Source organism: Erinaceus europaeus, chromosome 9, assembly GCF_950295315.1.
Source record: "Erinaceus europaeus chromosome 9, mEriEur2.1, whole genome shotgun sequence".
Classification (NCBI taxonomy): Eukaryota; Metazoa; Chordata; class Mammalia; order Eulipotyphla; family Erinaceidae; genus Erinaceus; species Erinaceus europaeus.
Window position 1 is genome coordinate 80,702,185 of NC_080170.1, and position 27,516 is coordinate 80,729,700.

The window sequence follows — 27,516 nt, forward strand, 5'->3', positions numbered from 1 at the left end:
TTTCATGTGTTTCTTGGCCTTTTGGATCTCTTCTGTGGTGACTATTCTGTCCATGTCCTCCCCCCATTTTTGGATGGGGTTATTTGTTGTCTTGTTGTTGAGTTTGGCAAGCTCTTTATATATGCTGGTTATTAAACTCTTATCTGATGTATGGCATGTAAAGATCTTCTCCCATTCTGTGAGGGGTCTCTTGGTTTGGGTAGTGGTTTCTTTAGCTGTGAAGAAGCTTTTTAATTTGATGTAGTCCCATAGGTTTATACTTGCCTTAGTCTTCTTTGTAATTGGATTTGTTTCATTGAAGATGTCTTTAAAATTTATGCGGAAAAGAGTTCTGCCAATATTTTCTTCTAAGTATCTGATAGTTTGTGGTCTAACATCCAATTCCTTGATCCACTTGGAATTTACTTTTGTATTTGGTGAAATACAGTGGTTCAGTTTAATTCTTCTGCATGTTTCCACCCATTGTTTCCAGCACCATTTGTTGAAGAGACTCTGCTTTCCCCATGTAATAGTCTGGGCCCCTTTGTCAAAGATTAGATGTCCATAGGTGTGGGGCCTCATTTCTGGGCTCTCAATTCTATTCCACTGGTCAGTGTGTCTATTCATGTTCCAGTACCAAGCAGTTTTGATGACAATGGCCCTATAATACAGTTTGAGATCTGGGAGTGTGATGCCTCCGGTTCTGTTCTTTTTTCTCAAGATTGTTTTGGCAATTCTAGGTCTTTTCTGGTTCCAGATGAACATTTGTAGCATTTGTTCTACTCTCCTAAAAAATGTGCTTGGGATCTTGAAGGGGATAGCATTAAATTTGTAGATGGCTCTGGGTAGTATATTCATTTTGATGATGTTAATTCTTTCAACCCGTGAACATGGAAAATCTTCCACTTCTTTGTGTCTTTTTCAGTTTCTTTGAGTAGTGACTCATAATTTTCAGTATACAAGTCTTTCACTTCTTTGGTTAGGTTTACTCCTAGATATTTTATTGTTTTTGTTGCTATAGAAAAAGGAACTGATTTCTGGATTTCAATTTCTTCTAGCTTAGTGTTTGCATAGAGGAATGCCACTGACTTTTGAATGTTAATTTTGTAGCCTGACACCTTACTGTATTGCCTGATGATTTCCAAAAGCTTCTTGCTGGATTCCTTAGGTTTTTCTGTGTGTACTATCATGTCATCTGCAAATAGGGAGAGTTTGACTTCTTCTCTTCCAATCTGTATCCCTTTAATTCCTTGCTCCTGACTGATTGCTATGGCAAGAACTTCCAACACTATGATGAATAGTAATGGTGATAGTGGGCAGCCCTGTTTAGTACCTGATCTGAGGGGAAATGCTTCCAGTTTTTCACCATTGAGTATGATGTTGGCTGTAGGTTTGCTATATATAGACTCCACTATCTTCAGGAATTTTCCATCTATTCTCATTTGTTGTAGTGTTTTGATCATAAAGGGATGTTGTATTTTGTCAAAGGCTTTTTCTGCATCTATTGATATGACCATGTGGTTTTTGGTCTTGCTTTTGTTGATGTGGTGGATCACATTGATTGATTTACGTATATTAAACCAACCTTGCATGCCTGGGATAAACCCCACTTGGTCATGATGAACAGTCTTTTTGATATACTGTTGTATCCGGTTGGCTAGAATTTTGTTCAATATTTTCGCATCTATGTTCATCAGAGATATTGGTCTGTAGTTGTCTTTATTGGTTGTGTCCCTGTCTGCTTTTGGTATCAGGGTGATGTTAGCTTCATAGAAGCTGGCAGGGAGTATTCCAGTGTCTTCAATCTTCTGGAAGACTTTTAAAAGTAGAAGTATTAGTTCTTCTTTGAAGGTTTTGTAGAATTCATTCGTAAAACCATCTGGTCTAGGACTTTTATTTTTGGGGAGATTTTTGATGACTGTTTCAATTTCATTAGCTGTGATGGGCCTCTTCATATTATCCACTTCCTCTTTACTTAGTTTTGAAAGTTGGTAGATAGCTAGGAAATCGTCCATTTCTTCCCGGTTCTCTAGCTTGGTGGCATATAGTTGTTCATAGAAGCCTTGCATGATATGTTGAATTTCTGTGGTGTCTATTGTGATATCTCCTCTTTCATTTACTATCCGATTCATTTGGGTCTTCTCCCTTTTTTGTTTTGTGAGTCTGGCTAATGCTTTGTCAATTTTGTTCACTCTTTCGAAGAACCAACATTTACTTTCGTTGATCTTTTGTATGCTTTTCCTATTCTCAATGTTATTTATTTCTGCCCTAACTTTAGTGTTTTCTGACCTTCTCGTTCCTTTAGGGTTCCTTTGTTGTTCTTCTTCTAGGTCTTTAAGATGTGCAATCAGGCTGTTTATTTGTGCTTTTTCTTGTTTCCTAATGTGTGCTTGTATAGCAATGAACTTCCCTTTTAGGACTGCCTTAGCTGTGTCCCAAATATTTTGATAGCTTGTGTCTTCATTTTCATTGAAGTATCGAAACATTTTGATTTCTTCCTTGATTTCGTCTTTGACCCAGAAGTTGTTAAGAAGTGTACTGTTCAGCTTCCACATTTTGGGACTGTTACTAATCTTTTGTTGATTGTTAAGTGTTAGTTTAATTCCACTGTGGTCTGAGACGATGCTTGGGATGATTTCAATGCTCTTGAATTTGCTGATGCTGTCTTTGCGGCCTAACATATGCTCTATCCTTGAGGATGACCCATGTGGATTTGAATAAAATGTGTATTCCAGTTTCTTGGGATGAATGACTCTGAAAATGTCCAATATTTCTAGTTTATCTATCTCTTCCTTTAGCTCCCTTATGTCTTTATTGATTTTCTGCCTGTATGATCTGTCAAGTTGAGAGAGTGGGGTGTTGAAGTCCCCTACCATGATTGTGTTACTGTTAATATATTGCTGTAGCTCTTTCAATAGAAGTTTGATGTATTTAGATGGATTCTCATTGGGTGCATAGATGTTAATAATTGTTAAGTCCTCTTGATTGACTGATCCTCTGAGCTTTAAGTAGTGTCCATTCCTATCTTTTTTAATCTTATCTATTTTAAAGTCTATCATGTCAAATATGAGAATAGCTGTTCCTGCCCTTTTTTGTGGGCCATTGGCTTGTATGATAGTTTTCTGTCCTTTCACTTTAAGTCTGTGTTTGTCTTGTTGAGTTAGGTGGGTTTCCTGTAGACAGCATATTGTTGTGTTGTATTTTCTGATCCATCTTCCTACTCTGTGTCTTTTAATAGGTGAATTCAGGCCATTGACATTTATTGATATCAAAGATTGAAGGTATTTTAACGCCATTCTTGTAGAGTTTTAGAGTGTTTTGATATATGTCCTGGTTGTTTATAGGAGACCTTTCAGAACTTCTTTCAGGGCAGGCTTGGTGATAGTTGATTCCTTCAGCTGTTGCTTGTCTGAGAAGGTTTTGATGCCTCCGTCTAGTCTGAATGACAGTCTAGCAGGATATAGTATTCTTGGCTGAAAGCCTTTCTCATTGAGCCCTCGATAGATATCTTGCCATTCTCTTCTGGCCTGTAGTGTTTGTATGGAGAAGTCTGCTGCTAATCTTATGGGTTTTCCTTTGTAGTTGACTCTTTGTTTTTCTCTTGCAGCCTTCAAGATCCTTTCTTTATCCTTATTCCTTTCCATTCTAAGTATGATATGTCTTGGTGTCTTTAGGTCTGGGTTAATTCTGTTTGGGACCCTCTGGGCTTCTTGAATCTTTAAGTCTTTTTTTTTTTTAAGATTTTATTTATTTATTAATGAGAAAGATAGGAGGAGAGAGAGAACCAGACATCACTCTGGTACATGTGCCGCCTGGGTTTGAACTCAGGACCTCATGTTTGAGATTCCGATGCCCTATCCACTATGCCACCTCCTGGACCACAGTTCTTAATTTTTTTATAGGGCTATATTGCCTTAGCAATTTTACTCAGTTATGAATTTAATGTCCCTAAAAAATAACATAGTTTGGCATATCGCACCAAAGTAAAAGACTCTGGGGTGGGTGGGTGGGGAGAATACTGGTCCATGAAGGATGATAAATGACATAGTGGGGGTTGTATTGTTAAATGGGAAACTGGGGAATGTTATGCATGTACAAACTATTGTATTTACTGTTGAATGTAAAACATTAATTCCCAATAAATAAAAAATAAAATAAAATAACATAGTAAAGCTACACACACACACACACACCAGGCAATTCTTATTTAGTAGATTTGGAGCAATTTCATATATTTTTTATTGTAAAATAAAAATCGCCATTTTAATCTTCCAATGTACAGTTCAGTGGCATTAAATATTTATAGCCTCTACTATTCCTTCATTGGAATGTTTTTATTCTAAAAAAGTTATATGGTTTTAGCTCTTGAGTCTTTGATTTCTTTTTTAAATGTACTAGATGTATGATTTAATGCATAATCAAGTTTCTAAAAATCAAGTACTACATTTAACCATACCCTAGAGCAGTCATTTAAGATTCTGTGGCTGGAAAGTAAGGTGTTGGCCCAAATATGGCTGCATCCAAGATCCAAGAACTGGGATATCTGAGGAAGCTATGGTATGAGAAACTTTATCAGCTTCAAAATAATATGATTGCATCTTTATTAATTCCCTTTGTAGTAGCTAATTAACAAAGGTGTTATAGTCATTTGTACTGTGAGACCTGTAGTTTTAAAAGTATTGCTTAGATAAGTTTGAGTATAGGAGTAGGTTAAGAAGTAAGATAGTCTGTCAGGTAGGGTCAAGAACAAAGGACTTCTGGAGCCTCTGCTAAGTAATTGAGTGAAACATATTTGACAAATATGTCCTTCCTATGGTAATTTTCCTATCCTCTGATTCTAGAGCACTCAAATGTCAGATGTGACCAGCAGGGAGCTTCATTCCCAAGCTCAAGAACGCTTACAACACTACTTTATGGGCAGGGCCCTAGAAGAAAGAGCCCATCAGCACAGGGAGGCTCTGATGGCTCAGATCAACACCAACATTGAACAGCTAATGAGTATGTGCTCATTGCGTTTTTATTTCTTAAAAGGAACAACCTCTGAAATTGACATCTAAAATTTTCAGAAAGGAAAGACCATTTCATAATCTTTTAGATCGCCCATCCTCAGAAATCTTTACATTGGGATCATACCTATACTTATTTTCAAGTCATGTGGATTACATAATCTTCTTCCCTGCTTCTCCTACATTTGTTATCATTCATATGCATCAACTCAAAATTAGTGTTAATGATGTTGAGCTTTACTAGCCATATTCTGTTACATAATCTCAAAAGCATTTTATCTTATTTCTTAAAATAATGACAGTATTCTATCATATTGTGACTTTTAAGGAAGTGGTTTAATAAAAACTAATTCAATTGCTTTTCATAGTCAGTAATCCATTCATGGGACCTTCTGTTCATGAAGCCACATTGTTTTACTCAGTCCCTGAAACAGAAAGGACCAAGGTCCTCTACTCAGTGTCACTAATTGTGAATTGTTTTACTTTTTGATGATTCAGTGACTGTAACTGAGCTTGTCATATATAGGCCAGGGCTATACTGTTATTTTTTTAAGTTTCTGTTTTTTAAATAAACCAATCTTTAAAAATCTGTACTTAGATAAATCTTACCCATGTGTCAATAGCTATCCTATTATTATTTCACCAGTAGAAAATTTTTAGAAAGCAATAAAATGAAACCTGCAACTTTTAAAATTATTTTAAACACTATTATAGATGTAGGAGAATAGTTATTGCCAACCATAGTTATAGTTTTATAATAGTTGTATGGCATCTAGCTAATAATAATGAATTCAGAATTAGAACTCTGTCTTTTGTCTGTTGATAGAAGAGTTCCATCTCTGTAGATTCCATACTTCTGCTTTTCAGTATAGAGTTCATCTACTCACTTGTTTATTTTCTATTTACTGTAGAAGCACCAAATCTGAAGGAGGCAGATGAGAAAGAACCTGAGCTCTTCCTTAGCCGATCCAGGCCTGTGGCAACCAAGGCAAAACAGGCCCATCTCACCACCCTGAAGCATATACAAGCACCCTGGTGGAAAAAACTAGGGGAAGAAGCAGAAGATGAGATTGCTGTCCCAAAGGATGAGCTTAGTGTAGAGTTAGAAACATTGTTCATTGGCGGAACCAAATCCCCATAGGGACTTAACCCTAAGAATTGGCACAAATACTGTTTCAGATTACATTGGTTCTGTCTCTAGCAAGCTAGTAGACTAGAGCTACCCTGACTCATAGTTTTCTTAGTTTCCTCTCCAAATAAAAGTTACCAGGCAGTAAGTAATCTTCTGCTTCTGCCTTAATTCTCATTTTTCTTTTCTCCATATATTTATCCTCACCATACAAAAATTGGTGTGGCTTTTGTGAAGTTAATCTCAGTCTCACATTCTACTGCTTGCATAAAATGTGATGTTTCTTTTGTTTGTACTGGTTTCCAACTAAAATTGTTTTCTAAATAAATATTTTCAAGAGTTGTTTTGAAAAACTTGTCAGGACTACTTTAACTTTTTACATGTATTTAAGAAGTATGTTCTTGGGCTTTTTATTAAGATGAGGAAAAGTGTCCAGTTGAAATGCATTTTGCTATTTTCTACTAAAGTGGTTGAAATCATTTTCTGCCTTGTTATTTTTTAACATTTATTTATTTGATACAGACAGAAAGAATTGAGAGCGGAGGGGAAGGCAGAGAGGAAGAGAAACAGAGACACCTGCAGCCCTACTCCACCATTTGTGAAGCTTACCCCCCCCCCTTCATTTGGGGGCTGGGGAGCTTGAACTTGGGTCCCTGTGCATTGTAATGTGTGCACTTAAGCAGCTGAGCCACTGCCCAACCCCCACAAAATACACTTCTTAATAAGAACTTATCCCCCCTTTAGTAGTCTTTTTTTAAATTATTGATTTAGTAATGATAAATATCTGATTATTTCTAATCCTAGGATTCAGTACAAGAAAAATTCTCCAGATAAAGTTATATTCTTCCTTTATGGATCCTGTTTTCACTATTGTAGGCTATTCTCTACTCTCCAATATTGCTTCATTTCAGTATAATTCCTGAATTTTATTGGCATACCTATCGTGTCCCAGAGACTATACCAGGTGCTGGGCATTCAAGCAGAGTCAGGCTTGAATATTGAGGATGCCAAAATAAGCAAAGGGTTGGGAATGACTCTGATTAGTTCTTTAAAGAGAAGGAAGCCATATTACACTGTGAAAAGGAATATCATCAATGACAAAATAGTTCAGGTTCTATTTGTATGAAAAGCATCATTGAACACTTACTTCCAACATAGATGTCATCTGAGGAGTAATGTGATTTATCAACCAGAGGTTATCAGAGAAGCAAATCTCTATGCAATATAACCACAAAGCTCTTACTTAACATTAACAAACACTTGTTAAGCATAGATTATGTGTGCCCAGACACTGCAAAGTCTATCAGGGAGACTTAAAAGAGGTCTCAGGTTCAGTCCCCAGTAGCACCATAAGTCAGAGCTGAGTAGCGTTAAAAAAAAAAAAGAGTATATGAATAAATAAAAACCTCAATCATCTTTCTGGAAATGGGTCTATTTTGCATCTGAACAAAACAGCTCTAACATCTAGGACAAACAGTGGGAATGTTAGTAGTAGTTTCTTCCCTTTTTTTTTTTTAAATACACCTTTTATTTATTTATTTATTCCTTTTTGTTGCCCTTGTTTTATTGTTGTTATTGTCGTCGATGTTGGATAGGACAGAGAGAAATGGAGAGAAGAGGGGAAGACGGGAGAGAAAGACAGACACCTGCAGACCTGCTTCACCACTTGTGAAGCGACTCCCCTGCAGGTGGGGAACGGGGGGCTTGAAGTGGGATCCTTGAGCCAGTCCTTGCGCTTTGCACCAACTGTGCTTAACCCTCTGTGCTACTGCCTGACTCCCCTTTCCACTTTCTGAAGAGCAGCTTCCAGCCAGATTTAACTGAAAATAATCTTATAGGTAACCTCAGGTGAGGATACCTGGCCTATTTGGTATTCCTACTCTCACAAATACCAAGGTTTCTGCTTTATAGCTGCCCAAACAGATGCTACTTGAGTATACCAAGAGTTGAAATCCAGGCACTGAGACCTTCTCAACAGTGTCAGAAGCAGAAACTGGCAAGCGTGTGCATCCCTTAGATATCTTTGATGCTTCAAAATTGCCTGAAATCAACATATCTTTTCATTCTGCAGACAGCCCTCCTAAGAACCAGCCTACCACCCTCACACCCCATCCTAAAGCTTATCTAGAACAAGAACCTACATACCATTCTACAGACAATCCCCAAATGTCAGTCTCATTCTCAAAGATAGACTACATACAGGGATATGTGGAGACCAAAACTTAAGGGTTTGATGGGGAATTTTGATTGAAACACTGATGGTAAACAGTTTAGAAAATAAGTAAACTTGAATATACCTTATGACCTAGCTATATCTCTCCTGGGCATATATCCAATAAACATGGAAGCACTAATTTGAAAGAATATATGCACTCCTATGTTCATAGCTGCACTGTTTATAATAAGTATGAAAACAACGTAAATGCTAACTGAAAAATGACTGGATAAAGAAGTGGTAGGAGGGGCCGGATGGTGGCGCATCTGGCTGAGTGCACATTACAGTGCACAAAGATCCTAGTTCAAGCACCCAGTCTTCACCTGCAGGGCGAAAGCTTCACGAGTGGTAAAGCAGTGCTACAGATGTCTCTCTGTTTCTATCCCTCTGTATCTCACCATTCCTCTCAATCTCTGTATCTAGTAAATAAAGACTTTTTTTTTAAGTATGATATATATTCAGTAGAACACTACACAATCAAAAAGAATACAATGGATAGAACTAGAGGTCATTATGCTAAATGAAATAAGAGGTGAAGGAAAACTACTTGTTTTGCTCATATATGGAATATAGATGACTATAGTAAATAAACTTGCAATCAAACTCTCCAACTTTGTGAGAACTAAGGTGGTTAGGTGGGGGGGGGTGCACAGAACTTTGGTGAACTGTGTGATGGCTGGATATGAAAATATTCCTGAAATCTTACAACTTTATAAAACACTTAAATATGAAACAGACTTTATTCTAAGCTTTTAACAAGTAAAGGAGGATGAAAAAAAGTTATCTGGCCTAGATTTCATGAAGTCAGTTCTAACTCTCCATTGATCTAGTCCCTGATCAAGAATACCAACATTCCCAGGAGAAAAGTCAGATCAAAAGTCCTGATTCTTGTCAAGAACTATTCTTTGCATCAGTTCCTGGGAGTTGGTTGATAAGAAGACAAATGATCTAAAAATTCCCCCACATTGTATTGGCCTCCTGGGAACCCCAGGACAGAGCTCAAACTTCAGAGTCCCTTTTTCTTCAGCAAAGGTGGGTTACCCATTCTCATCTTTTGCAGCAGCATTCAACAAATATGAATTTATAAATAGGTATCTGCAGTACCAGAGGAGACAATGACTCACTGTCTATGAGCGTCAAAGATTTCAAGCTTTCCATATGTAATGTGGGGCATTTGATACACAGACCGGGTCCTTCTGGGTGTTTTATTTGTTTTATTTTTGCTGATGTTGGGGACATGACCTACACAGATTTATTGTTGCTCTGCAGACAAGATGCACAGGTAACTTCATACAAAATTAATCTCATAATTTAGATTATACTCATTTTAATAGAGTGCTGATTAATAATTTTGTTTAGTAAGTGTATTTAAATATAACAAATCAACTATGTGAGAGATTGGCATGGGATATCATCAGAGATCAGTTGCAGCTGTTGTAGTCTTCAGACACTCCCCACAGCTGTTTTGCTACTCCACACATTTTAAAATTTATACATCAGATTCCTAAGTCTATATATTGTGTCTTTAAAAAATATAAGGATTTATAAAAGTTTTGAGATAAGTTTGCATTTGATACTGAGAAAGATAAGAGGACTAGGGAAATGATTTAAATAGGTGAAAAAAGGGGATTTGGAACAAGCAGAATAGCTCATCTGGGAGGGTGCTTTGATAGCATGTGTCACCCAGGTTCTAGCCTAGACTACCACACTGGGGGAATCTTTAGTACTTTGGTGTTTTTACCATTCTTTGTCTCTCTGTCTCTGACTTTCTGTCTGTGAAAGTTAGCCCAGGGTAGTGAAATTAAGTAACGACTGGAAAAAAAAAAGGAAGTTATATAATTGTAAACCAGAGGTGTAAATATTTTATGTTCTACAACTTTTCTTTACTGATTATTATTGTCACCTATTTTATTGCTGGGGCTCAGTGCCAGCACTATGAATCTATGAATCCACTGCTCATGTCAGCATTTTCTTCTTCTTCTCCTCCTCCTCCTTCTTCTTCTTCCTATTTTATTTGATAGGATAGAGAAATTGAGAGGGGAGGAGGAGATAGGGAGAAAGAAAGAGACACCTGCAGACCTGCTTCACCACTCATGAAGCTTCAGACAAGTCTGTTTGATAAGAGGGATAGAATTCCACACAGTTCCCACCACCAGAGTTCTGCATCCCATCCCCTCCATTGGAAGCTTTCCTATTCTTTATCCCTCTGGGAGTATGGACCCAGGATCATTATGGGATACAGAAGATGGAAGGCTTAGGGCACATGTATCCATAAGTTATGGGGGAAAATATACCTTAAAGTAAAAGTGCACAGTAGTCTACAGTGACTCAATAAGAGCACCAGCAAGTAAAAAGACACCATATTTAATCAAATAGTTTCTACTTAGACCTAGATAGCCTCCTCACCTACTTCCTATTTCACTTCCCTCAGCCACTCTAAGGCTAATCTTATCAGATAAAGTAGAAACTACAAAAGCTGTATAAGGACAAGAGACTGGCATACTTTAATGATGGCTCTTTTGGTCACTCCATCATCTGGGGCCCTAGTCAGGGAATCCTGGGATTCCCATATAGACATGATTCCCATATAGACTTCTCACTGATCCCTTTCTCCACTGTCACTGGTCATCTCCATCAGGAACAATATAGTGGACAGTCTTGTGGGCCTCCCCAGGACCTTGCCCTCAGTGTGGAACAACAATGGCAGGGACTGTCCCACTCTCCAAAGGGATGCTGGGTCAGTATAATCTACCACTAGAGGAAGACGGGTCCTGAAATGAGTGCAGCCTAGAACGTTCTTAGCTATGGGCATGGAATGCAAGCACAGACCTACAGGGATGTAGACGCTACACAGGCTCCTGGGCCCCAGCTCAGATTGATGGGGTTTACAGTTAACAGTATTCATATACACTTCCCGTATTTGGGAGCAACTAATTCCCTGATCCAGCTTTCTAGTCCTATTTCCAGCCAACTCTGACATCATCACTACAGACAATAAATACCTTTAGCCCATCTGCATGTTAGCTGTCAAGCTCAGGCAAAAATTAGTAAAGTTATGGGCCCCTTGGTATATACCTAAAATAGACTTCCTAGACTTTCCCAAAATGAAGACTCCAAATTGCATCTGCTATATTCTTACCTTTAAGTTCCTGATTATTAAAGAAATTAATCTGCAGGTTAAGCACACGTGGCGCAAAGCACAAGGATCCCAGTTTGAGCCTCTGGCTCCCCACCTGCAGGAGAGTCGCTTTACAGGTAGTGAAGCAGGCCTACAGGTGTCTGTCTTTCTCTCCCTCTCTCAGTCTTCCCCTCCTCTCTCCATTTCTCTCTGTCCTATCTAATAACGATGGCATCAGTAACAACAACAATAACAGCTACAACAACAATAAAAAGACAACAAGGGCAACAAAAGGGAAAATAAATAATAAAAAAAAATTAAAAAGAAAAAGAAATTGTTCTGCTTTATATCTGAATGCTTTTCAGCCACCAATTTGCAGATGCTACCATGACACCAAAGTGACTTCCTTGGGCAGACAACTTCACCAATGTGTCCTGGAATCCCACCTCACCAGAGCCCTACCCTGCTAGGGAAAGATAAAAACAGGCTGGGAGTATGGATAGACCTGTCAACACCCATGTCCAGTGGAAAAGCAATTCCAGAAGCCAGATCTGCCACCTTCTGCACCCCATAGTGATCCTGGGTCCATACTCCCAGAGAGATATAGAAAAGCTTCCAATGGAGGGGAAGGGATATGGAACTCTGGTGGTGGGAACTGTGTGGAATTGTACCCGTTATGATCTTGTCAATTATTATTAAATCAATTTTAAAAAATTAAAAAAAAACACTAGGTGCAGGACAATGATCTAATCTCTTTTTCCATAAGAATATTTTACTGTTTGGGAATCTGCTGGTAGCGCAGTGGGTTAAGCGCAAAGCTCAAGGATCTGGGTTAGTCCCCAGCTCCCCACCTGCAGGGGAGTCGCTTCACAGGCAGTGAAGCAGGTGTCTATCTTTCTCTCCCCCTCCTCTCTCCATTTCTCTCTTCCCTATCCAACAACAACGACATCAATAACAACAACAAAGCAACAACAACAACAAAGAATATTTTATTGTTTAAACTGAATGATGCTCTAAGTTTGAATATGAAAGGAAGTACATAGAAAGGAAGTTATTTTAGGGAGTAGTAAATGAATGGAACTCAGGTGATGGTTTTGATTTTTTTCTTAGAAGCAAGTTCATCTGTTGGGAATGTGAGGAGAGTGTATGAGATTAAGTTTGAATAACTTTTGTCAGAAACATGAGAAAGCTGAGGAGTCTATACCAAAATTTTTGGAGTGCATCAAAAATGAAGTTGGAAACTGAATGTGTAGTAGTGACTATTTGTCCTGATGATAGATTTTTCTCTTGCACCATTATACATTCCAAAGATGAAAGTGGAAAAGACTGATTAGCAGTAAAGCTAATTAATTAAGCAAATAAATAATTAATAAAGTAAAGCTTTACTGGGTGTGTATAACTCACAAAGAAGAATATGATATGTTGATGATGTGCTACAGCTTTCAAGTCAAGTTGCTATCTCAAATCCTACCTCTGTCCCTTACCATGTAACTTAGTTGTGCAAGTTGCTTAGCCTTCTGGTGCTTTAATATTCCATATTTAAAATAGCAATACTCATGTATTTTTTTTTTTGAGTAAGTATATACTGAGCATTCTATTGTATATTGTTTATTGGACCTGGATATATAGCTGGGATCAAAAGTGTTGATTTCTGCCATTTCAGAATAATTTAGTGAGGAGAGCAAGATAGCAATAAATTAAATACATCATATGATAGATACAAAATGCTTAGTAAAATATTAGCAGAGTCAATATTAAACCACTAATAAAACAATATATGCAGAGCTGGAGAGCTGAGATTTTTAGATTGGTAGCTCACAAATTTCTACTGAGCTGATGTTTGGATTGAACCTCTAAGTGTAATATAAGCCTTAGGGTGAGCAGACTAGATGAAGGCCTGGCACTCAGTAAGTTAAAATCAGTATTATTATTAAGAGAGTGCCTAAAATCACTGGAGTTGGTTATTCCCACCTTTATTTAGGGGGCTTAAGAGATCAGGAGTCTTTTTAAAAATAATTTTTGGGTGGAGGTGTTAGTGGTATACAGAACAGTTATTGACATATGAGTGTAATTTCTCATTAGTGACTGTTACTGGAGCTCAATGATTCACACACTCCAGGACCTGAGCCCTTCCGCTTAAAGTCCCAAAAGCTCTATTCCCTAGGTTCTTACAAACTAATTGTAAGATTCTAATTGCTGATTCTCTTTCATATAGAAACCAGTTCTAGTCCAAGTACCAATACTAAATCTTCGGGTTAGTCTCTTATCTGGCTCTCATTTTTCATCAGCAAAATCTAAAGGTGCTATTAAAGGACCTATTTTGCGGCTCAATACTTTATTATTCCAAGCAAAATCCTTATTCCCAACCCCCTTCTCACAGCTCATTCAAGAATCCTTAATTGCATCTGGTGCCCATGGAGTCTCCCTAAAATCCCAACCGAAAGTTGGGGGTCACATCCAAATGGGCGGAGGAATTGGAGGAAACTGCTAGATCTATCCCACATCCGTCAAAGAAACTTTGACCTTCCCCAAAATGCCTTAGCAGCCACACAGGCACTTTCTCCCCCTCCCCACCCCCCTGCCATTTCCGGATCTTTCCCGGATCTATTTCCGGGACCATGCTTACGTTTAATGCCACGCCTCCCGTATTCTTCAGAATCCATTGGCTGTTTCTTTGAGGAAGAGGTGCATTTCCTGACGTTGATTGGTTTCTGTGGTTATTGATGGGTTAGTTACAAACAAGGCGTGCCTGGTCTCCCAGGTAACGGCCTGCCGATGGCGCTGATTGGCCCATGTCCTATCCCATCTTCCGTCCCACTGTGAGTGGTTAAGTCCTTAGGCCGAGCTCTCTCGGTGGTGCTAGGTGTCGTGTACGGGATTCCTGAGCTGACGTGGCTTAAATTTGGGAGGGGCGGCTGGACCCCCGGCGACTGCCTCTGCCAGGTGAGTGGGGTATACACCCCAACGCCTCCCCTCGTTGAGTCTTTTAACGGTCGCCTCCCGTCACCGGGGCCACGGTCCTGCAGAAGCAGCCACACTCTGGTCCCGCCCCTCTTCCCCGGGATTCGGACCGGGATCTTCCGTTTCACCTAACCCGCTTCACCTCCCAGGCCTGGTTCTAGTCTCCCACACTCCAGCTGTCACGTCAGAGAACTTCGGGCTCGCTGCCTCCACCCCCCCACCCCCGGAGATGTCGGGGCACACAGGCGATGTCTCGCTCCTCTCCTGGACGTTTCTCCAGGAGAGAGGCCCTTGGCTCCGCCCTGCCCCCGCGGCCTGGTTTTCTGAGCGGCCTGCTCCAGCTGCCTGCATTTGCAGCTCGCGGCTGACGTAGGAGAGGACCTACGGGGCCCTGAGTTCAGGCGCCTAGCAAACTTAATGTCAGGAACCAGAGGCGGGTCTCCGATGCAAGGTCGCTGGGGCGGAGGTCACGGAAACACTGGAGGTATTTACTCAAAGGAGGCCGTTACAGTCTTGCTAAGGAGTTGCTGGCAATTGTCAGTGTGGGGCTGTCCTGGCGATCTTATCAATACTAAAATCCTGGGTAGATAGGCTGAGAGAGGGAACCCTGAAAAGAGTTCTGAAAGAACTCGGTTTGGTGGTGTCCATACGTTATTAATTGCATAATTGGAGTGGCCTCTAGGACCATGAAGGGGAGATTTAGCACCTTGACACATAGAGAATGTTTATGTTTGGTTTATTTAAAGAGTTCTAGTTTATCTGTGGAGAGAGTGCATTTTAAGATTGGGACGGAGATACTGTATTTAAAATCACTGGCTTATCTATGGGAGGAGGAAGGGCTGGGACACAGAATTTTGATGGTAGTTGTGGCGTGGAACTATACCCAGAAATCCTACACTTTTGTGGCCGAGTGTAATCACACACACACACACACACACATTGTTTCCCAGTAAATAAATAAATAAAATCACTGGATGCTTTAGAAATAGATGCTTTCCAAGCTATTAAGAAATCTTTGCTTGCCCCTACCTGCAGGGGGAAAGCTTCGTGAGCAGTGGAGCAGGGCTGCAGGTGACTCTCTGTCTCTCTTCCTGTTCTTCTCTCTGTTTCCCCCTCCCTTCTCAATTCCTCTCTGTCTCTATCCAATAATAAATAAAAACAAAAAAAAAAAATTTCTGTGGGAGTCGGGCGGTAGCGCAGCGGGTTAAGTGCAGGTGGCGCAAAGCGCAAGGTCCGGCGTAAGGATCCCAGTTCGAGCCCCCGCCTCCCCACCTGCAGGGGAGTCACTTCACAGGTGGTGAAGCAGGTCTGCAGTGTCTATCTTTCCCTCTCTCTGTCTTTCCCTCCTCTCTCCATTTCTCTCTGTCCTATCCAACAACAATGACCTCAATAACAACAACAATAATAACTATAACAATAAAACAAGGGCAACAAAAGGGAATAAATAAATATTTTTTTTAAAAAACTTATCAAAAAAAGACGTATAAGATCTATGGTGGTTATCTTCGGGAGGTGGGAGCGTGGGAATACAGAACTTTGGTGGTGGATGTGATGTGGAAGTATACATTTGTAATCTTACAATCTTATAGCAAACTATTAACAAATAAAATATTTAAAAAAGAAAAAAATCTTACAGGAATATTGGAAAACTTTCTAGAAAGATGAAACCATTGTTCATGATTTGAATGATCCTAGCCAGGAAAATGTCTGCCTTTCTCTCCTCCTCCTCCTCCTCCTCCTCCTCCTCCCCCTCCTCCTCCCCCTCCCCCTCCCCCTCCCCCTCCTCCCCCTCCTCCCCCTCCTCCCCCTCCTCCTCCCCCTCCCCCTCCTCCTCCTCCTTTTGCCGCTGGGGTTATTGCTGGGGCTCCGTACCTGCACTACGAATCCACTGCTCCTGGAGGCCACTTCTTTTTTCCCTTTTGTTGCCTATCGGTGTTGTAGTTACTATTATTGTTGTCATGTTGTTGGATAGGACAGAGAGAAATTGAGAGAGGAGGGGAAGACAGAGAGGGGAAGAAAAAGACACCTGCAGACCTGCTTCACCGCCTTCCCTGCAGGTGCAGGTGGGGAGCCTGGGGCTGGAACTGGGGATCCCTACTCCAGAACCTGCGCTTTGAACCTGCGCCTTGCGCCAAGTGAGCTTAACCCGCTGCGCTACCGCCCAGCCCCCTCCTTCTTTCCTCTTATCCTAACATCTGTTCTGTTCTTTTGGAAAATGTCAGGATTTGGTCATAAAATAGGTACAGGAAAACGTAAAGGGAATTCAGAAACTGCAGACCTTGTACACTATTTCACAATTTTTAATTTTCTTCCCTCTGTCTTGAAATGACTATTTAAAGCCTTCCTTTCATTTCTCCTCTCTTCCTTTCTTCTTTTCTTTCACTTTCTTCTTTCTTCCTTCCTTTCTTTCTTCTTTTTTTATTTTTAAATATTTTTATTTATTTAAATGAGAGAGATAGAGAAAGGAAAGTAGATACCAGGGCACTGCTCAGCTCTGGCATATGGTGGTGCTGGGAACTGAACCTGGGCCCTTGTAGTCTACTGTGTATAACCATTATGCAGTCTTCCCAGCCACTTTCTTTCTTATTTTTTCTGGTGCACTACTGAGCTCTGGTTTGTGGTGCTATGCCAGGGATTGAATCTGGAGCATCCACACCTCAGGCAGGAAAGTCTGTTGCATAACCACTACACTAGCTTCTCAACCAATACTTTCCTATTTCCTTTGTTAAATCTGGTTATATCAGTGGTTTCCAAACTTTTTAAATTGCATGCTTTAACAGTAGAACTTTTTGGGGCCAGGTGGTGGTGCAGCTTGTTAAATGAACACATAACAGTGCACAAGGACCTAAGTTCATGCCCCTGGTCCCCACCTGCAGGGAGAAAACTTCACAGTTGCTGAAGCAGGGCTGCAGGTGTCTCTCTGTCTCTCTCCCTATCTCCCCATCCTCCCCCTCCTCTTCCTCCTTCTCCCTCCCCCTCCTCTTCCTCCTCCTCCCCTCCCCCTCCTATTCCCCCTCCTCCTCTTCTTCCCCCTTCTCCCCCTCCTCCTCCTCCTCACCTTCCTCTTCCCCCTCTTCTCCCTCCTCCTCCCCTTCTCCTCACCTTCCTCCTCCTCTCCCTCCCCATCTTCCTCCTTTCCCTCCCCCATCCTCCCCCTCTCCTGCTCCTCTCCCTCCAGATCCTCTTCCTCCTATCCTTCCCCCTTCTCCACCTCTGCCCTCTACTTCCCTCAGACCCTCCTCTACCTCTCTCCTCCTCCCCCTGTCCTCCCTTCTCCCCTCCTCTACTTCTTTCTTCCTCTCCCTCTTCCTCCCTCCTCCTTCACCTCCTCTCCCCTCCTCCTCTTCCCCCTTCCTTCTCTTCCCCCTCCCCCTTCCTTCTCTCCCTCCCCCTTCCTTCTCCTCTCCCTCCCCCTTCCTTCTCTTCCCCCTCCTCCCTCTCCAGCCTGCCCCCTCCTCCCTCCCCCTCCTGCTTGAGAGTCCAATGCTTTATCCACTCTGCTACCTCCCAGACCACTGTATTAGTATCTTGTTGAGAATTTATGTTCATCAGAGATATATTGACCTGTATCTTCATCTCTTATATAAGAAGTAAAAGACAACTATCAGATAATTTCACTTATAGGTAGAATATAATCTAACTAAAACAAATAGATTTGCAAATAAAACAGTAAAATAGTGAATAGGCCATCTCTTGGACTTTCTAAAAACTGTGGTTGTTATAAAAGGGAAGTGGGGGCACAGAAATTTTGGTACCAGAAAACAAGAGTTGTACACACACTGTACAGTGTAGGTACCACGCTGTAGCCTCCCAAAAAATGTCTTACAATTTTTAACCAATCTTTACAATAACAATTAAAACTATTAACATTAATATATCTGTTAATATCTGTTGTGAGTTCCTACTGTAAAGAACAGTGTGTGAATACACTAATAAGTTTCTCCCCCCGCCCCATGATTGGCTCTCATGCATGCATTATATCATTGCTCCATTGCTCCTGAGACTTTTCCCCCCACCCTTTTAGATAGATGTGGATGGAGGGAGAGTGAGAGAGGTGCCATAACATTGCTCCATCATCCAAGGAGCCTTACCTGGTGTTGTGGTGCCAAGGATGAAATTCAGGTGCCTCATGCCTGATAAGGCTTCTAGGTAAACTATCTCCTAGATATATCCTCATATAGACATATGCTTTTATGAAGGTATCACCTGAATACAGTTTGCACCCCAAATATATATTACCCACACAGTTTTCTTATTTAACTTATAGATGATATGTTGGGATGTTGGAAAAGTCATGACATATTTTTTTACTATGCAAAAAGAAGTAGTGACTTTTTATGACAGCCCAGTACTTGCCGATACAGGAAAAATCTACAATATTTTACTGATTCTTGTGTTTTCTTCTTCTGCAGAAATGCTGAGCCGATTATCAGGGCTGGCAAATGTTGTTTTGCATGAATTATCAGGAGATGACACTGATGAAAATATGAGGGCTTCTTTGGATCCTGTGAGTAGCTCTGTTCTGAATTAAACTGATGAAGGGGCTGAGTAGTGGTTTACCTGGTTGATCACACGTTACCATGCACAAGTACTCTGGTTCAAGCTCCCAGTCCCCACCTGCAGGGGAGAAGCTTCACAAGCAGTGAAAGCAGTGCTCTAGGTTTCTCCTTTTCTCTCTCTCTCCCTTTTAATTTCCCCCTTCCCTATCAATTTCTCTACTGACGAAACATATTTCATGTTCTTTTAAGAAAAAGAATTTTAGAATAATGTAAAGAGGTTCCCTTGTACTGTTTGGCAAAAAAATATGAGTCTTTACAAATGATCTTTTTTTAAAAAAATATTTATTTTATTTATTCCCTTTTGTTGCCCTTGTTTTTTATTGTTGTAGTTAATATTGTTGTTATTATTGATGTCGTCATTGTTCGATAGGACAGAGAGAAATGGAGAGAGGAGGGGAAGACAGAGAGGGGGAGAGAAAGATAGACACCTGCAAACCTGCTTCACAGCCTGTGAAGCCACTCCCCTGCAGGTGGTAAGCCGGGGGCTTGAACCAGGATCCTTATGCTGGTCCTTGGGCTTTGTGCCATGTGCACTTAACCGCCCGACTCCCTTATAAATAATCTATAAGCTGACCCAACAGTCGCAGTGACTGGAAACAGATCTCCTGGTGAGATTTTAAAGGTATTTGTCCTTTGTCCCTTTGAACCTTGTTTAGTGCCAGGTTTCCTTCCCTTCCTTCCTCCTTCTTTCCTTCTTTCCTTCCTTCCTTCCTTCCTTCCTTCCTTCCTTCCTTTCACCAGAGTACTGTTTACATCTGGCTTATAATGCCACCAGGTTAATTTAGCATATGACCTGTGTATTTTAGGCATGAAAGTATGTTGTATAAGTTGCTGTAGAATGGACCCAGACTAATACTGTTGGGTTCTTGGAAAAGTCATAGTGCATGTTTGTACAGGAAAACACAGAAAAATATGTCGTGACTTTTTGGACAACCCAATAAATTGTTTTAACTCTTCAGTATATACTCCTCTTACATTGGAATGAACATTGTGTCTCAATTTGAGACAAATTGTTTGTAAATAGAGGTAATTTATATAAAGTGAAATAAGTAGAAAAGTGAAAGACAGCTGTCAGATGGTTTCTTTTTTATTTAGTTTTTTTATTGCAGGATTAATGGTTTACAGTCTATCAGATGGTTTCACTTTTCGGTGAAATACAGATAACTAAAACAGAGACTGCTATAACAAATAGACAAATAGAATGGCATATGGTGGAAATGTAGCACTTTAGGGGTTGAAAATATCTATTTGCAATTATAAATTCTTCTGTAACCATTATTTTAAATAAATATTTATGAATTTATTATAAGAGAGAGAGGTAGCAGAGCACAGTTCACCACTATCATTGGTAGTTGAACCTGTAAACTCTTGTGACCACATAAGAAATTAAAAGAAGTCTCTTAATTTTTTGAAAAAGTATATATACTACTTCCTGTCATTGAGATTATTTTATTTATTTAACTACTCCTTAAATTTAAAGTTTTTTTAAATATATATTTATTTTCTCTTTTGTTGCCCTTGTTGTTTTTATTGTTGTTGTAGTAGTTCTTCTTCTTCTAGCATTTGCCCTTCTTCCGTAGCCAGTCAGCAGCGTCAGGTTGAGCCTGATGTAAAGTTTCAAGACCTCCTTTGAATGTGGAGAGGTGGCAGTCGCTGACTATGTGGGTCATCGTCTGTCTGTAGCCACAGGGGCAGTTCGGGTCGTCTCTAGCATTATTATTGTTATTGATGTCATCGTTGTTAGATAGGACAGAGAGAAATGGAGAGAGGAGGGGGAGAGAAAGACACCTGCAGACCTGCTTCACTGCCTGTGAAGTGACTCCCCTGAAGGCGGGGAACCAGGGGCTCAAACCGGGATCTTTCTGCTGATCCTTGTGCTTTGCTCCATGTGCGCTTAACCTACTGTACTCCCCCCCCCCCTTTTTTTTTTTTTTTTTAGCTAGAGCACTGCCCAGCTCTGGCTTATGGTGGTGATGGGGATTGTTGAACCTGGGACTTGGAGCCTCAGGCATGAGCGTCTCTTTGCATAACCATTATGGCATCTCCCCCTCCCACCTTAAAATTAAATGTCGGCTTCTTTCACTTAGTGGTTTGTGATCTTGCTTCCTTTTATTTATCTCTGGTAAAATTAGGCAAGACTGACTAGTGAAATAATTATAAAATTCTTAACATTTACAAAATTAAAAAAAAAAATCATGGTCCCAGATGTAACAGAAGGAAAAGTTTGTAGTAATTTTATAATAATAGGGCAGAATATTCATTATCTTTGGGGAAAAGTCAAGCAGTTTCTGGAAACATATCCTCTTTGTGCCCACAAGTGGTCCTGCCTGGAAGTGTTATGGTGTGGGTGGATTGGAATTTAAATGACAGTGACCTCTGCCCCTTACATGCCAACTCCTGACCCTTTCCCCAGTATAATGGCTTGGCCACTCACCATCAATTTATTTTAATTACTTTATAGGTAGGTTAATGGTTTTTAGTATAGTCTTTTAAAAAAAATTTTTTTTATTAATGAGAAAGAACCAGACATCTTTCTGTTACATGTGCTGCCAGAGATTGAACTCAGGACCTCATGCTTGAGAGTCCAGTGCTTTATCCACTGCGCCACCTCCCGGACCACTAGTCTTTAATACATAGGCAAAATCCATCGTCTTCCCTTGATAGGGATTGTGCTAAATCTGTATATGGCTCTGGGTAGAATAATCATTTTGATTATGTTAATTCTGGAAAGCTTTTTTTAATGTTTTATTATTTATTTTCCTTTTTGTTGCCTTTGTTCTTATTATTGTTGCGGTTATTATTATTGTTGTTATTGACATCATTGTTGCCAGGTAGGATAGAGAGAAATGGAGAAAGGAGGGGAAGACAGAGAGGGGGAGAAAAGATAGATGTCTGCACTGCAGACCTTCACATGCTGTGGCCTATGAAGCGACTTCCCTGCAGGTGGGGAGCCTGTGGCTTGAACTGGGATCCTTGTGCTTTGCACCATGTGTGCTTAACCCGCTGTGCTACTGCCTGACACCCTAGAAAGCTTTCTTAAGTAAAGATATGAACTGGACAAAAAAGACAGATGAAACTAAAACAATTCTTTTTTTTTTTTTTTTAAAGATTTTTTAAAGATATTTTATTTTTGAAAGCCATGCAGAGAGAGTGACACACACAAAGAGAGAAACACCAGAGCACTGCTTAGCTCTCTCTGTCTTATGGTGGTGTGGGATATTGAACCTAGGGCTTTGGGGCCTCAGGCATGAGAGTCTGTTTGCATAACCATTATGCTATCTCTAGCACTTGAAACTAAAACAGTTCTTACTAGAACCTTATTGTAAAGATATTCTTCTTTCCTAGTTTATTGGCATTTTTTTCCTTTTTTTCTTTTTTAATTTAATTTAATTTATAAAATAAAAAATAGAAAATATCGACAAAACCTTAGGATAAGAGGGGTACAGTTCTACACAGTTCCCACCACCAGAGTTCCATATCCTATCCCTTCTACTGGAAGCTTTACTATTCTCTATCTCTCTGGGAGTATGGACCCAGGATCATTATGGGGTGCAGATGGTGGAAAGTCTGGCTTCTGTAATTGCTTCTCCACTGGACATGGCCATTGGCAGGTCGATTGATCTGTAGCCCCAACCTATTTCTTTCTTTTCCTAGTGGGGCAGGGCCCTGGAGAGATGGGGTTCCAGGGTACATTGGTGAGATTGTCTGCCTGGGATGCAGAGGTTTTACTTTTTTTTTTTTTAATATATACTAGGAAATACCCCAAGAATCAAACATGGAGTTGAATAATAGAACACAAGAGGATGCCATGGAACGCCTGGCTTATACAGAACAAATGGTGGTGGAGCTAAAAGAAATGATTCGACAGAAAGATATTGAACTACAGCAAAAGGATGAAATTCTACAGGTACTAAATTTTTCCTTCTTATTGAACATTTATTAAATTTGGCAGACATAACCCACAATGACCCTGGGTCCATGCTCCCAGAGGGATAGAGAATGGGAAAGCTATCGGGGGAGGGGGTGGGATATGGAGATTGGGCGGTGAGAATTGTGTGGAGTTGTACCCCTCCTACCCTATGGTTTTGTTAATTAATCCTTTCTTAAATAAAAAAAAAAGAGATACTGAAAACAATAACAGAGACATATGGGATGACTTCAAAAGAAATAATATAAAAAAAAATTTGGCAGACACATGATTCATTTAGATTTTTCTCTTCACTTACATTAGTACAGAATGTTTTTTTTTTCTTCTAGTTCTGTGAGATGATGCCTAGTATAGTAAAAGAATAACTTTTACTATATGCTAAATAAGTGATGGATAAGAGTCTGGGGAGCATGGTGGTCATGTAACAGATTTTCGTGCTTGAGGCTCTAAGACCTTAGGTTGAGTCTTTAGCACCGCCATAATTCAAAGCTGAGTAGCACTCCAGAAAAATAAAGAAATTAATAGGCCTAAGGACCTCATCTTAATAATAATAAGGGGGCCGGGCAGTAGAACAGCGGGTTAAGTGCACATGGTTTGAAGCACAAGGACCAGCATAAGGACCTTGGTTCGAGTCCCTGGCTCCCCACCTGCAGGGGGTCACATCACAAGCAGTGAAGCAAGTCTGCAGGTATCTATCTTTCTTTCCCCCTCTCTCTCTTCCCCATCTCTCTCAATTTCTCTCTGTCCTACCCAACAACAACAGCAACAAGGGTAACAAAAATGGGAAAAAATGGCCTCCAAGAGCAGTGGATTCATAGTGCAGGCACTGAGCTCCAGTGATATAACCCTGGAGTCAAATAAATAAATAAATAATAAAACATTTGCAAAAAATAAAAATAAAAGCAAATATTTGTAGACTTACCATTTTTGTCTTCTAACAGGAAGAAAGAAAAGCTGCTGATAATAAGATAAAAAAGCTAAAACTTCATGCTAAGGCCAAACTAACTTCTTTGAATAAACATATAGAAGAAATGAAGGCACAAGGGGGGACTATTTCACCTACAGAACCTCATTCAGAGGAGCAACACTCTAAGGTATGGAGATTGGGTATAATATATTTATATTCTGAGAGGAAAGATTTATAGCAGACCTTCACTAACTGCCAATATATATGTAGTTATGGCCTTTTAAGTTTTTTTTTTCATATTTATTCCCTTTTGTTGACCTTATTGTTTTATTGTTGTGTTATTGATGTCGTTGTTGTTGGATAGTGCGGATGGAGGAGGGGCAGACAGGGAGAGAAAGAAAGACACCTGCAGACCTGCTTCACTGCTTTTGAAGTGACTTCACTGCAGGTGGGGAGCTGGAGGCTTCAACCAGGATCCTTATGCCAGTCCTTATGCTTTGCGCCACCTGCACTTAACCCGCTGTACTATTGCCTGACTCCCAAGTTATGGCTTTTTAATACTGAGCTTATAATCCATTTGGGTTATGGGCCACACAGAGGGAGAACCAAGGGCCAACAGAACATGGAAATGAAGAAGTACATACTCAGATGAAGCATTTAGATAGAACATAGTATTTGAAAATTGTCACCATTGATTATAAAATTGAATTAGATATTCCCTGAAATCTTCAATTCATTGACAGTATAGAATATTGTATGTCCTCCTGTGGTCACTAATAGTCTATGAAAGTCTCATGGAGTCTGGGCTGAATCAACTAGATTGCTTTGGAATCTGTAAGAAGTGCTATTTAAGTTTATAACTATACCAGCAAAACTAAGTTAGAGATAGAGAAGAGTAAGGAAAGTCATACATTTTGAGGAATAGATCATTATGCCAATAATTGTTCACCTTTCCTCTGTGGTTGAACCCCAAATACATTCAGCTAACCATTTATTTATAATGATTTAACATTGGTTTATAATATAATTTTTTAAATTTATTTTATTAGTGATTTAATAGTGATCGACAAGTGGGATAATAGGGGTATAATTCCTACCACTGGAGTTATATATCCCATACCCTCCACTGGGCGTTTCCCTATTCTTTATCCCTCTAGGAGTATGCATGAACGATCTTTATGGAGTGCAGAAGGTAGGAGTTCTGGCTTCTGTAACTGCTTCTCTGTTGGAAAGGGGCGATGGCAGGTTAATCCATACCTCCAGCCTCTATCTTTCTTTCCCTAGTGGGATAGGACTCTGGTGAAGTAGAGTTCCAGGACACATTAGTGAGGTCATCTGCTCAGGGAAGTCGGGTTGGCGTTCAGTAGCATCTACAGTTTGGTGGCTAAAAAGCATTAAGATATAAAGTAGAACAAACTGTTTAATAATTAGGAACCTAAAGGTAACAGTATAGCAGATGCACAGTATACACCTGTTGTCTTGTAACTTTATAAATCACTAGTAAAATTTTTTAAAAATAAATAAATAAATAAAGACAGACAGACAAATAGCAGTTACACCAGTTTGCTGTCCCACCAACCTTATACTATGGAAAGTATAGTTGAAAAAAATGACAATAGTTCTCAGATGCTTGACTGATAACTATATAGAAGAATGTGTAAAGTTACTCTGTTTAGTTTCCATTAAGTTGACCAAGTTCTTTTGGGGGAAGGGAGGAAGACCTTAAATAGAAAGGCAGAATCTGGTTCAATCTTGATAAGCTATTGAAAATTTTGAATTTCTTTAATTTTTATTAGAACATATTATCTCTCATAGCACCATGATTACCTGAATTATATCTTCTCTTTTTTTCAAGCAGAAAGACTGAATTTTTTAATTAAGTATCCATGTTGCATGGGACTGACTAAAGACTATGAGAATGTGGAAACTTGGTGTCATTTCTTTTAAGTATCAGCTCTAGTCTTGTGTCTCCTTGATTTTGGTTCCTCTCTAGTATTTTTAGATAGCTATTTTCCTGTCTTGTCCAAAGTTTATACCTATTACCTGAGCCATACTGAAATTGGAAATTCTTAAAATTCCTTCTTTGTCAAGAGATTTAACTCTGTTGTACCACAGGCTCTTTATAGGTGCTGTCAAAACAAACAAACAAACAAAAGCCAACTTGGGATCTAGTGATTACTTGATAAAGGTAAAGGAAGGAGAAAACATTTCCGAAGATATTGGGAAATTAGGGTGCTCCAAACATAGGGGACCAGAATCCAGGATCCTGAGCTCTTACTCAGTGCTCAGCACTACCATAAACTAGAACTGAGGAGTGCTCTGGTTTCTGTCTTTCTCCCTTCTAAGCTTAGCTCATGAAAATACAAATATACATACATATTTTTCTTTTAAAAAAAGCACTTTAAAGAAGTCTTAAATTGTCAAAAAAAAAAAAAAGATTATCTTGTTAGATTAGGTATTACTTCTTGTTCCTATGAATTTGATAAAACTTTAATTGAATGGTTACATATAGAGAGCAAATTAGAGTAAAAGATAACATATGTTAGTCATTATTTTAAATGACTTTGTCTCTATTTTCAGCATGATAAGAGTTCTACAGAGGAAGAGTTGGAAGCAGAAAAGATAAAACTTAAACTTCAGGAGAAGGAGGAACTAATTAGCAGTTTGCAAGCTCAACTCATCCAGGCACAGACAGAGCAAGCTAAACAAGTAAGAGTGTAAATCACCCTGTAATAATTAAGTTGGTGACTCTCTCCCCCCCCCTCTTTTTTTCTCTCTCTTTTTTCTATTGCTATCAGGGATATCTCTGGGGCCCGATGCTAGCACTACAAATCCACCACTCCTAACGGTCATTTTTTTCCAGGTTTTTTTTTTCCTTCTTTCTGTTTTTTTTTTTTTTTTTTGATAGAACAGAGAAAAATTGAGAAGGGTGGGTGAGATAGTGAGGGAGAGAGACAGAGAGATACCTACAGACCTGCTTCACTGCCTGTGAAGCTTTCCCCCTGCAGGTGGTGAGTGGGCACTTGAACCCATGTCCTAGTGCTTGGTGATATGTGCCTTAACCAGGTGTATCTCCTGTCAGCCCCAAGCTGAAGAATCTCTAAAGCCCAATGGACTACTCTCTAACAAATACATATTCTAAATACCCTTAAGATTTAGATTTAGACTTATGTATCTGTCAGTTGCCTTGCCCTCTTCAGGGATTGCCATGTTATTAGAGTAAACAATGATATCTGTCATTGTTGCTTGAGATTTATAGACCTATACTGTGCTCTTTCAACATCTAGTTTTACATATTTTTACTTAAGTATCATTTTATTGAATTTTATAGCTTATAATATTTGGTTTTCTTCCTTGTTTAGGGACTTCTATTATCCATATTTCCATCTTTGTTATTAGTATTTCTCAGTTTCTTTCAGTTTTATTATTGCTTCATAGAATTGGTCATCTTTTACTTAATAATTATATATATATATATATATATATATATATATATATATATATATATATTTTTTTTTTTTTTTTTTTTTTTTTTTTTTTGCCTCCAGGGTTATAGCTGGGGCTCACTGCCTGCACTACGAATCCACTGCTCCTGGCAGCCAGATTTTTCATTGCTTAAATTATGTTCAGGAAGTCTGTTGGATAAGAGGGGTACAATTTGATTCAGTTCCCAGCACCAGAGTTCCATATCCCATCCCCTCCACTAGAAGCTTT

At 39.6% G+C, this 27,516-nt stretch overlaps 3 protein-coding genes across 3 annotated transcripts in view; 2 read left to right on the forward strand and 1 right to left on the reverse strand.

Moving 5' to 3' along the window:
* The window catches only part of IQCB1 (IQ motif containing B1), a 59,888-nt gene extending 53,421 nt beyond the window's left edge, over window positions 1–6,467 (forward strand). Inside the window, exons 13-14 of the mRNA XM_060198286.1 lie at window positions 4,821–4,977; window positions 5,897–6,467. Of these exons, the coding sequence (XP_060054269.1) occupies window positions 4,821–4,977; window positions 5,897–6,126 (387 nt within the window). The 3' untranslated portion in view covers window positions 6,127–6,467. The remainder of the gene's footprint in view (window positions 1–4,820; window positions 4,978–5,896) is intronic.
* EAF2 (ELL associated factor 2) overlaps window positions 1–14,447 on the reverse strand; it is a 114,088-nt gene extending 99,641 nt beyond the window's left edge. Inside the window, exon 1 of the mRNA XM_060198298.1 lies at window positions 14,074–14,447. Within this exon, the coding sequence (XP_060054281.1) occupies window positions 14,074–14,110 (37 nt within the window). The 5' untranslated portion in view covers window positions 14,111–14,447. The remainder of the gene's footprint in view (window positions 1–14,073) is intronic.
* A 245-nt stretch (window positions 14,448–14,692) lies between these two features.
* The window catches only part of GOLGB1 (golgin B1), an 83,700-nt gene continuing 70,876 nt past the window's right edge, over window positions 14,693–27,516 (forward strand). The window contains exons 1-5 of the mRNA XM_060198300.1: window positions 14,693–14,892; window positions 18,821–18,915; window positions 22,722–22,874; window positions 23,837–23,989; window positions 26,383–26,511. Of these exons, the coding sequence (XP_060054283.1) occupies window positions 14,826–14,892; window positions 18,821–18,915; window positions 22,722–22,874; window positions 23,837–23,989; window positions 26,383–26,511 (597 nt within the window). The 5' untranslated portion in view covers window positions 14,693–14,825. The remainder of the gene's footprint in view (window positions 14,893–18,820; window positions 18,916–22,721; window positions 22,875–23,836; window positions 23,990–26,382; window positions 26,512–27,516) is intronic.